Source organism: Notothenia rossii, assembly GCF_949606895.1.
Source record: "Notothenia rossii genome assembly, chromosome: 3".
Lineage (NCBI taxonomy): Eukaryota > Metazoa > Chordata > Actinopteri > Perciformes > Nototheniidae > Notothenia > Notothenia rossii.
Window position 1 is genome coordinate 9,834,464 of NC_136901.1, and position 12,208 is coordinate 9,846,671.

Genomic DNA, 12,208 nt, shown 5'->3' on the forward strand with positions numbered 1-12,208 from the left:
ATAAACATGTAAATAAGAGTAGAAGGAAAACTATTTGATAAATTATACATTTTTAAATATTCATCTATAAGTTTCTGTACTGTATAAATATAAAATAACAGTTTGAAGCATACACAAAAGAGGATGCAATGCATAGAGACAGTCTCATGATGTGCATTCATGTAACACGTACAGACAGTGTGAACATTTAAATGTCATGTGTCCATGGGAAGACACTCCATATAAATATTCACTAATATGATATTTGTGCTTATTTCAAATGCGTTACTCTTATTTGCCATGCAGCAGTTCATTCTCTTAAAATGAGTAGAACAAATATTTTCCAAACATTTCCCTCCCATTGTATTGACATGTCCTACTAACCTGTCTGTTGATGCATCAGTTGCTCATAGTGACAGTAGAATCTATTTAAAGAAGACGGGCAAATCTCCTATTGTAGTTCTTAAAGGTGCATTTGAACACAATATTCAGCATTAAACATATTAACAATGTCAAATTTAAGATCCAGACATTCAGGAGGAGGAGGAGGTGTTGGAGGAGGGAGAAGGAGGTTAAAAGCTGAGACTATATCCCCCCAGCCCCCCCCCCACTCCCCTCCAGACGCTTTACTGTTTCTTCTTCTCTCTCCCTGTTGCCTGGCAACCTAGCATTACAGCTCCTCTGCCTGTGATTGATCAGCAGCCGCGCCTCTGCTTACCCGCTTGTTGGCTGAATGCAAGCAGGCATCCCCCGCTCCCCCCCCACCCCACCACCACAGGGGACACACACCTTTGGTTATATAAGCGGGGGGGGGGGGTTGCTTTCATGGTACACACTGTGACATCACTGCTGAATGTACACACTAACACAACACCTGCTGCAGCTGTGTGGAGGCTCAGCCAGCCATGAACCATATTTCTATACATGAACACAATGATGAGGGACAACACAGAGCTTCCTGTCTGAGATCTTCCTCACACACACAGACACACACACACACACACACACACACACACACACACACACACACACACACACGCACACACACGCACACACAAACCCTACAGTGCTCTCTGCAGGCTGCATGGTGCAACACAGAAACAGTGAGACATACAATAAGATAAAATTAGATGGACCTTTATTAATCCCCGTAGGGAAATTCAGGATTTAAAGAAGCAACAGCGTGAGAGTGAAATACAGGACAGTACAGAGAGTTTAACATTCAAGATAGAAATGTTACTTTTTATTTGGTGACTATAAGTAAAGGAAAAGAAAGTAACATGCCATATTGTACGCTGTAAATTATGTTTAACTTTTTTTCACGCAAATGGAAGTCAGAAATACATGAATAAAAAAAACAATATATTTAGATTGACATAATAATAATAATAATTAAAACACATTTAAATAAATTAATAAAGAAACAAACGCAAACCAATAATATGATGAACAAACAGACTTCATATTATTATAAAACTGATAAGATACGAAATACGTAAAATTGATATAGGCTATAATATATATATTTATCTATTTAGCAATGATAAATCATACTTCCCAGGCACTGCCAAGAGTGAAAATACTTAAGAAATAAGGAAATGAAATAGCACAACAAAAGATAGTGAGACGATACGTTACAATCCATTTATTATTTAAATAACTGACTCATTGTCTATTCCAAATTTCCTGGCATATTAAACACACTTTGTAAATTATATATACTGTGAAAAACCTTCTGATAGACATCTAATCATGAATAATGTTAAGAAAGGGTCCTTCAAAATTAATCATTCATATTACCCTGCCAATCTCCATATGCAGAAATGTAAAATGTGTCTGATGAATATTCAGGAACCCCTCTTGTTGGAGGATGTCAGTCAGTGATAAGCAAGATAGTCAGTTGTTGTCAACATGTGCCATCTGCTGGTAGGAAAGTGTTATTCTAGAAATGCACTGATAGTGGAGTTTTCTTTCAGGAATTAAACTTTACTTCGATTTAGATGTATCAACATCAAGAAAAAAAAGTGAACCACTTTTAAGAGTTTTTTTATTGACACTCATGGAAACTCACAGTTGCTTTAAAAAGAACATGAAATATATTTGGATCCCAGTTTGGCAGTGTTGAGAGACAAAGTTACTACACAAGCCTTACGTTATCTGAAAACTGGAAAAAAGTGCAGTTTTATCACATTGTTCACACAACTGTAAAATGATAAATGTAGCACAGACAAATGGTGTTTTTTTAGGCAGAAAAACATTATTTGTGTTATTATATAGTGTGATAACTTTGGCATACATGCTTATAGCAGCATAGTTCACGTGTTAAGAGTTCTGAGAATTACTTTTAAGCTAAATACTACCGTTAGCATGTAAACAAGCTCACACATGCTATTATAACAAGCTGATATTACTGCTCCATGTTGCACGTGAAACTAGCTACTTTTCACTTAAGTTAAAGTAAAGCCTGGCTTATAGGAATGTCATCAGTTTCGAAGGTATTTGGTCATAAAACAAGTTATTGGAAACAATAACGTTGACCCTATAACTCCCTAAACTACTTATTTGTTGGGCCATGTAAGCACAATTCTGACCTAGCAGCAGAGCTAAGCCGATAAAGCTAACGCGTTAGCAAACAGGTAAGTTTGAAACATCCAGCAAATACGTAACAACTTTAGCATGTACAGTCATGTCAACCTAATGAATATAAATGCAATATCTTTATCTCCTTTTAGCTCTGTTTAGCTCTCTACCAATTATTGCAGAGGGTATTATCCGACTCTTTAGCTGCTAAAAACTCCCTTATGTTCATCAGCTAAATGCTAGCTTTTGATGTTGTTAGAGCATTTTTACGTAGAGAGAAAGTTGTGTGTGCCAAAACAGTAAAATTAAGGCCTAAAACCAAAACAATGAGCTGAAATATGCTAACATTTTTCATAACTAAGAGAAACTGCAGTCACTGATAATTGTTTTGCCTATGGGTTGGTCACTACAAATAACATTGTTAATCATAAACTTATTTAAAGCTGCTTTAATGTCCAAATTGATTTAACAAACTTCTGAAGCAAAGACAAGCTGCTAACTAGGCTAAAATGTGAGCCGAAAAAAAATAAAGGGCTTTAGTACGAATTGAATAAGATTTATGTGTTAATATGAATGCCAGTGTTTTGTCAGTGACACCGTTTATCATTTTACAGTTTGTGTTAAGCCTTGGAAACATAGGTAAACTGGACACATGCTATAAATACAGGCATAAAGAACAATTAGCAGCATCAATGAGACACCGGCACAATGCAAAAATATTGAAACAATACGAGCACCTCAAAATGTTGATTTGTCATAGATGCCGTTCACAACCAGGAAACATGCTGTAATGATCAAATACTTTATGAGAGAGCATACATTGTACTCCATATAGTTAAATACAGAAACGCTGTTTTATTGAGTTTTGTTAGTGAACTTTTTATAGTTTACCAGTCTTAAACAACAATCTGTATGACTCATTCGGAATCACTTATCAACAGAAACTAATGTTTGAAGGGCACCATTCTTGATAACATTTTTTTTAAATGAATGGATCCCTCTCTAAAGCCTTTGAGTCATCAGGTACTCTCAGAGCATGATGTGTCTGTGATTTGCTTTTTCAGTCCTGGTCGCTCGATTATTTCCTCTTTATTCTGCTCCTCAGATCGAGACGGAGCCTCAGTCTGTGAGTCACGCAGCTCTGGATTGTTATGGAGGTCTGTGGAGGGGGGTTGTTGATCAGCTGCATCGGCGGGGGCAGCGATACTCTCACGGGTGTCCACATGTGCACAGGTTTGGAGCTTCATGGACTCGGTGGGGTCAGGGAAGTGGCTCTGCTTCTCTGTTTGGCAGTGGAGTTTGATTTCAGACTCTAAGGCTGTTTCTACTGTGGGGAGTGTAGGGACATTTTCACTGAGAAACGCAGGAGAGTCTGTTTGATAATGCTGCGAGCTGTGGAAGGGGCTCATGTTAGAGTAACTCATCACAGAGGGAAGGGGGACAGTGTAGGGCGGTGGACCTGGTCCATGCATTGAGCAATCCCAATCATCATCATCCTCTTCTTCGTCATCTTCCTCATCGTCCTCTTCATCTTCCTCGTCCTCTTCTTCGTCCTCCTCGGTGGCCATTGTGTCCAAGCTGTGTGTGCTGCAGTCTGACAGCCCGCTGCAAACACTGCTGCCATCCTCATCGTCCTCATAGGCCTCATCATCCTCTTCCTCCTCCTCCTCCTCTTCCTCTTCCTCCTCTTCATCTATATGTGAATCGGTGTCGCCTGTGTTTTGGAGGTGCATGATGGGAATGTGCTGTGTGCCACTCATCAATGGAAACTGCAGGTTCGTCTGCTGCTGCTGCTGCTGCTGCTGATGTTGGACTAAGGAGGAGTCGCCATGGTAACCGTTGCCATTGGTTACAAGCTGCTGCTCTGGCTGCTGCTGCTGCTGCTGCTGATGCTGCTGCTCCTCTCGACTCTTCTCCAGCTCCAGCTTCATGATGGTGTGCAGGAAGTGGGTGCGCACCCGGACCGGGTTGAACTCCAGGCGTCCCGTGTTGTTGCTGCAGCCGTCTTTGGTGCAGCCGCAGGGGAAGGACATGCGGTCCACCTGAGGAAAAACAAAAATAAATCCAGTGTTAAACAGTAGTGACAAAAAGGGAATTCAGGGATAAATCATAGCTGGTCATGTTTGGGGAGAGCTGCAGAATCCACTGTGGGTGTACAAGTTACTCACCTTAACGCAGTAGAGCTTCTTGTAAAAAATACCCTTCTTTATTCAATAATTTGGTTTAAAAATCCTCCAAAACTTTGAATATAACTCCAATAATTTACATGGGAAAAAGGCTATTTAAAACGATTTTTTTTTTTTTTTTAAATCTGCAGGGTTTCTCCAGACGTGTTGTAATTTAGAAGTGATGTGTAAAGAAGCTCTCAGGAGTCAGAGGGTGGGCACTATTTCTTGATTAAAAAAAAAAAAGTAAGAGAAGATAAGAGACACGCCGTTACCTACAAAGGTAATTTTGCAATACTCATGAACTGTTAGCCATTTTTATCACTGAATCATTTGGACAACCAATAGGGCAGTCTTCCTGAAGTTTGTGTTTCACTCAAAAAGTGGAAGCTAGCAAGCTAGGCTAAAAAGCTTTCATTTCATTTGTACAGTCATGGAGTTATTTAGGAAGAGCTATAGTCCCTAATTGGATAATGCAAAGTAAACACATGTCTGTCCGTCTGTTGGAATCTGGTGGTTCACATACTGTAGATAAATGACAAATGTCTTTACCAGTAGAAACCAATTAGTACCAGTTTACCATTTTGACCAAATAGCCAAAGAAGTTTTGAGGAAGCTGTACTGCTTTGACAGACATGAACAACACTTTAGTATTATAGATGGGCCTCACCACAGTTCCATTTACCTGGCACTTAATGCCGGCCAGGCTGCAGGCACAGGTCTCCGGGTCACATATCCCCCGGCAGCGGCACCCACACTCTTCTCGGGACATGCGGAGGGAACGCAGCTCGTGCTTCTCCTCCACGTCGATGCGTCGGACCCCCGAGGAACGGAGAAGGGTGCGCCGCCTCCTGGTAGTCAGAGGCTGGAGGAAGAAGTAATCATCCACCTCCGTGTTGTCCACATCAAGGTCATCTTCGGAGATGTCATCCAGCGTCAGTGTATCCGCCTCCACGGATGACACAGTGCCATTCTTGGTCAGCTGGAGGACAAGAACGTTTAGTTAAGATTGGACTATAACCTACGCCTAGTCGCCTAATCATATACAATATTTTAAGCAGGAAACACTGACTTTGAGTTTGATGGCATTGAGTTTTTCCTCTTTGAGATGGTCCCTCAGCATGTTCCGGTGGCTCAGTTTCTGCTCGATGGCAAACTCCCTGAGGGTGAATTGCTTCACCCCGCTGTGGCGTGGTGACATCCCCAAGGTGCTGCCCCCCTGCGTGGGCACACTGGTGAAGCCCTGCCGGCGGTTGAAGTAGTAGACCGTCACATTCTCAAAGTGCACGTTGCGGCCACGCAGTCGCTTCGACGGCTGCTGGAGAGTGGCTGGAATTGACACAGACAATTGGGAATTGGGTTACATTTCTGCTGTCACTGGATCTTTTGGTTTCAAACAGTTTGGGGGACATCACAAGGGTAGTGGGGCAGGAGGCCCTCTAATGACAACAGAAAAACTTCCAGTGGTTAAGTAGGAATAACACTAGGTTCTTGGTACAAACAGTTGTTATTCTAATAAGATTGCGTCTATTAAAACTGTGTCCAAGGCAGAGAGGAGTGAAGTAAGAATAAAATGGAGCGGTCAAATGCAACGTGCAAATCATTGCTGAACATAATGAAAGCCATTTCCGTCAAATAAATAGAGCAAAAGCCAGATTCAAAATATATAAATATTAAGTTACAGCTGAAAATATATGCCTTTCTGTTAGCTCTGTTGCTGTTGAATTTGGGTGGGCACGTCATCGTCACTTTTTAAGTTGTTATAATCAGCTCTCTTACAACATTTGTTAGACGGCAAAAGATTGACTTTTAAGATTGACCCAATTTTGAAACGTTTCTCCATCTCAATGTCCAGTGTTGTGTCTTACAGTCCAGCAGCCCGGAGGGGACGGGGTGGTTGAGACTGTCACTGCTGTTGCCGCTGTCGCTGCAGGAGACCTCATCGTCAGACCTTTGCAGGGACAGATAGGGGGACGGGCCCTCCTCAAGCTTCCTCTTCAGGATCCCACTCATCATGTGGCTCCTCTCACTGGTTGCACCTGCACAAGGGACAAGGCTAAAGTTAGGGTAGGTGACTACTGATGGATATAAGCCAGAGTATTGATTATGATTTAAAAAGATATTATTCACAGTTAAATAAATGCTAACTTCAATGGAATTCACTTTATTCTGATTTACTCTTTAAACATATCATTGAATAAACTCTAACATGTGAAAAACAGTGGAATTGAATCTGCATAAACACAATTTATTACATTACATGTCAATTCTTAGACGCTTTTAACCAAAGCAACTTACATACTCAATACTGTGGGCATTCCCCACAGGAGCGATTTGGGGTGAAGTGTCTCAGGGACACAACGACATGCTGACTGCAGTGGGGTTTGAACCCCCTGATCCGAACACCTGCACACAACCCACTGCGCTACACGCCTCCCTGTCCTTTGCCATTTTAATCACGAGATTTAACCTTTGAATCCTACAGCCTGTGTCCTTCAGAACCCCCAGTAAAATAATGTTGATAAGCAGTGCCGTCTGGAAAGCTGAAATTGTACAAATTAATGGGAAGAAAAGTGAATTACTTGGAACCATTTTCCACATACTTCCCATTTTCCACATTTATTTACCTTAAGCTCATTATATTTAATATACCGCTTAATTATGCAGAATGTATTACTGATCTTCGTATTGAACTAAGCAAATGGAAGAGGTGTAATTAGCGGTAAAGTATTAGTTTTTCTTCTTTGGAAAACATTTTTAAAAGTAGAGCCCAGTAAAAAGCTCATGATTTTTTTTAGGAAATGTGTCATCATTTTAATTTATTCAAAACTGGCCCATGTTGTCATATGACTAAGCCAATTTGTGTGTATTGCCTTTTGTATCAAATTAAGACTTTGGTTCTGTTTTGGTTGCTTTTGTGGAGAATTGAGTGCGTACACTCTTCTGATTGGAGTTCATTTGCACACACATAAAACACACTTTGATGTAGTGTGTCTTAAGTCCTCTGCACTTTTTTGACACTTAAATTTCATATTTGGAAAAAGTGTTGAGCATAGACCGATTGGAGGATTACATCATATGCAGCAGAGCCGAATGCTGGGCCGAGCTTTAACAGGCTTTGTCTCCTTCCTCTTACTACCCACTGCAAAACAAATATTCCTGTGCGACTTCCTTTTTCTAATTTCTTTTTCATATGAATTCCCTTCTCTTTATCTCCAAACTACCTGGTATTAAGTCCTATACACAAGCTCACTGCTTTTCAGGGAAAAAAAGCTGTAAAACCAAAAACATCTGTAGTAGAAGGGACCCTGAACACATAATTCTATGTAACATCATTCTGTGTCACAGATGGTGATGCAGTTTTGAATACAGGAGAGTTTCATGAGCTGCCTCTTTAACCTAAACGTCCCTGGTGGAGACACACACACACACACACACACACACACACACACACACACACACACACACACACACACCACACACACACACACACACACACAACACACACATGTGTCTGCCTGCATGCGCAGCCTCCCACTCCCCATGCATCTCTACATACCAAACACCTTACAGGGGGATTCTTATTGACAAATGTATCAGCATCATCCTGTGACGTGATTCAATCCCCCGTGTTGCATGCAGAGAGGCTCTCTTCTTTCCCCGTGGCACTGACCTGTTTCCTCGGCTTGCCTTTGGTTTCCAGGAAGTCCTCCACTCTGCATCCCAGTGTTCACCAGCAGCAGCCAAACATCCCCATGTGTCGTGATGATGCAGTGAGTGCTGCCATGATGCCTCTCTCCCTCCCTCTTGCCAGCAGCCTCTGGCACTATTGTGCAACAGCGAACACCTCTGCCTCTGTCACTATCTTAAGCGTTCTCCCACTGCACCCTCATCCTATGTCTCTCCCTGTCTGATTCTCTCCTGCTCTGCACCCCCTTCCCTATTCTCCCTCCCTCTCTCTCTCTCCTCACAAAGACTTGTTAGCTCGATGCTGCTGCCGGCTGGAGCGCTGGAGCTTGACTGAGGTGAAGCAAGCCCTTTGAGATCACAGAGAGAAAGGGGGGTGGTTGATGGGGATGGGGGTGGAAAGTGTAGGTTCTGCAAGCTGAAATTTCCAGTCTCCAGGAAAATAATTGGGGCAAATGTACAAGCAGTATTTCCTCCGATTACAACCAAAAAGAATAAGTGGAAACTGAATCTCTTCACCTGACGTCACAGGGGATATCAGTTTTTTTCCACTCCATACAATGTTTTATTTTTCACATGTATTGCTTTGCAGGGTATTTGTAATGCAAATCTTTTTCTCTGCTATATATCTTCTTTTAATTACTACAAAGCTAATTCCCAAATTTGATTTGAAAGATGAAACAAATAGATCAGAAAAACAGGCGTGACTGGGAAATTCATAAAAACTACATTAAACACTTTAACTATCTTTGTGAAAAAGGGCAGAACTAACCAAAACCTATAGAAATCAATAAGAAGAAAGTACATTTAAATTGACTGCACATGGAAATATTTACAATCAAATTAAAATGTCATCCCGTTAATTCCCGTTAATAATTATTTTGGAAAAGTCATAAAGAAAAACAGTCTTAACTAACCAGCTGTCAATGGACACTTACATGTAGCAAGGGTTCATAACCGTCTTCGTTACAGCAGGATTGGCCGCAGTGACTGAACGGTATTCAGGCTGGAACAACTAGAATACAGGCTGAAAGTCAACCATGCTGTTCTGCCAGGAAATGCAGCGACTGAAACCATCCAGCAGTGAGTAAGACAACATATAAATACTTATTTGTTTGCTAAAAGTAGTTCATAAGTCTGCTAGCTCATTGACAGGGGGGGCAAAATGCCATAGGCTGATGCTAATAACGTTAGCATGTTGAGTAGCAAACACTTATTTTTGCTTTGAACCCTGTGAGTTGTAAGGTAGCTTAAATGTGCCCCTTTTTAAAATGTGGTTATTGCTAAGCACTGTTTTTTTTGTGTTATTTGATTCAATTGAACTGCACTTTATATACAAATGGAAAGCAGAATCTATATTTAGGACACGAGCTGTACAGGCAGTAGAGTCACAACATGTTTCAAACTGTCACTATCAACACCACACAGTTACCATTACCAGTGGCTCTATGCTACCGTGTGACATTGGGTAATGAGATACACTCTCCGGGTTAAATCTCTCAGTGAGTAATTTTGAGCCGATGTGCAAATGGCTAAAATTAGAAAAATATTTTTTGTTGCCCATGCATGATGACTCACTGCCTATTTAAATTTGAACAGCTCAAAGACGCAAGCAGCAACTCCCACATTTCACACGTCCGAGTCTAGGATTTCCTTAAGAGTCTTGTGTGTGCCCTTTAACCAACAATGTTAACAATCCATGTCCACTGTCCACCCATCACCCTCAGCTGTACTTTGTGTTAAGTTTGAGTTATTTGGAAGCTTATATCAGCACCCATCGGCTATTGTGTGACGAAGAGAGACAACATTTCTGTTGTTTCAGTGTAGCCAATGGATTTTTAGCAACTTCAAAAAGCGAGGTGGTCTATCTGCATTCATGGGCAGATATCTGTTAGTAGAGATTATTAAAAAGAGAATTAATTCATTGTAATAAGATTGCATTTTAGGTAATGCATAGATACGTGCATGCAACCAAATCCCACCAGAACACATTTGTCTACAGAGATGATTTGCTTGCTAATAAGCTAAACCAGGATGTTAAGCATGGTAAACATTACACCTGCTCAATGTTACCATGCTTTAACTGTAAAATGTGGTAAAAAATAAACCCTAATTTATAGTCATGAAAAACACCAACTCATTAAACTCTACTCTTCAAAAGCACCACATATAAACTACTATTCGATGAACTACATTTCTTTGATTACCCACCCAACACACACTCACAAGCCACTAAAAAGTGTTGCTATAGCAATGCCAGACCCTGAATGTTCTATCTTTCTGTTACAGATGTGCTTGGTTGAAAAATATCTGAAATTAAGTCACCAAAGCTTTCGCCTTGAGTTTGTATGTACTGTACACAGAGAGAGCAAAAAGAGATAGTGTGTTCGTGATTCATCTGGCAGGAAGACATTTTGTTTTTCCATCGCAGCAAAGAGGTCGTGGGAAATAATATGGACTCACAGGAAACATCTGCCTTCTTCAATTAATATTACAGCTTGGTGACCTACTAAAATGCAATCATAAGTGTCGAAATAGGACTCGTAATTGGTGCATTTATGGAAGAAACCACTTGAAGACATAGTCATAATAAACGTAGTTGTTGATTGTTGAGCTGGAACATAATTGCATTGCATTCAGATTTGCAACAGCTGTTTATTGTCCTCTGTATTCTTAGTAGAGAGGGTAATTAAAAAGTACTGAAGCTGTCAGGGTACTGTGGGATCAAACTACCAGAGCGTGGAGTAAAATGTCCTTGACCATAAGGGCATAAGAGACAGCACGACATAAATCAAGTGTCTGGTGTGAATAAATATTCTCGCATCGTTGCAGAACAGCGTCAGATTTAAAATGTCTCTCTATTCAATATGTCATCGCAGTTGTTTTAGAATTTGGAAAATTGGAAAGAAACGAAAAGTTACGAAACACAAAAATAAAAGTACACCATGATAATCCGTGTTTGTACTTTTATTATTACTGTCAATAATAAGCTGACCTCCACTTGCTGAGGGAGAAGGGCTTTTTTGGGGTTTTTTGTGCTGTGCTCTGAAACGCCTCGTTTTCTGTTGGCAGAGATGGAGTGGCAAAGTGCCGGAGAGACAGAACGATCCTTCCAATCAGCTTCCATGGCAACGGGCCACGAGAGGTAGGGAGGGAGGGGGGGGAGATGAGGAGGATGAGGAGGAGGAGGAGGCAGCTAGAGGGGTTGTGGGGAGGTGGGGGCTGGGATGTGGCCGCTCCTAACGCTGAAGCATGAGGGGAAAGCTGTAAGAACTGTGAGAGGGAGAAAAGGGTGTGCGTCTGTGTGTCTGTGTGTGTCTGTGTGTGTTCGAAATCTGAACAATGGTTAATGAAAAATTGCCTATTATACACATGATTATGTTTGGCCCGTGACATTATATTTTTAATACAATACACCAAATGTCTCGATAATCATAAGATTGAAAACATTTATATATCACACCATAATGGCGTCCTCTAGTGCTCTTAAGGTCAATAGAGGACGCTTTAACCATCTGTACATGGGCCTGTAGAAATGGCTCCACAGCATCCTGTAATAAATAACAAATAGAATGTCATGTCTGCAAATAAAAGACAGAAATGGTCCCAGACAAAGTAATCATTGTATTTATCTTGTATTACTACCTTGAGGGGATCTGCAGTGTGTCACTTGTAGCTACTAAATGAGTTTATAGTGACCAATACCTCTTAGTACATTACGGCATACTGTGACATCATTCAGGAGTATTCCTAATACCAACCAGTTGTTATACAAACACAGATCCTTAAAAAGTTAC

General features: G+C 40.9%; 2 protein-coding genes across 4 annotated transcripts in view; one reads left to right on the forward strand and one right to left on the reverse strand.

Moving 5' to 3' along the window:
- Nucleotides 1–2,608: 2,608 nt before the first annotated feature.
- On the reverse strand, nucleotides 2,609–8,677 carry LOC307031839 (uncharacterized protein). Of its 2 annotated transcripts, none has more exons than XM_079669311.1 (5): nucleotides 8,398–8,677; nucleotides 6,593–6,763; nucleotides 5,797–6,053; nucleotides 5,410–5,706; nucleotides 2,609–4,601 (listed from the first exon to the last, which is right to left on the reverse strand). In XM_079669311.1, exons 1-5 carry the CDS (start codon nucleotides 8,444–8,446, stop codon nucleotides 3,579–3,581), a joined length of 1,797 nt encoding a protein of 598 aa, XP_079525437.1. In that variant the 5' UTR covers nucleotides 8,447–8,677; the 3' UTR covers nucleotides 2,609–3,578. The 2 variants fall into 2 exon arrangements, with proteins under 2 accessions (XP_079525437.1, XP_079525436.1); XM_079669310.1 differs by having other exon boundaries at nucleotides 5,395–5,706.
- Nucleotides 8,678–9,383: 706 nt separating this feature from the next.
- The window catches only part of xirp2a (xin actin binding repeat containing 2a), a 54,565-nt gene continuing 51,740 nt past the window's right edge, over nucleotides 9,384–12,208 (forward strand). Inside the window, exons 1-2 of one of the 2 annotated variants that reach the window (XM_079669296.1) lie at nucleotides 9,384–9,494; nucleotides 11,484–11,556. The gene's annotated coding sequence lies outside the window, so the exon portion shown is untranslated. Of the gene's footprint in view, nucleotides 9,499–11,483; nucleotides 11,557–12,208 lie in introns of both variants that reach the window. The other variant, XM_079669297.1, reaches the window with a different exon arrangement.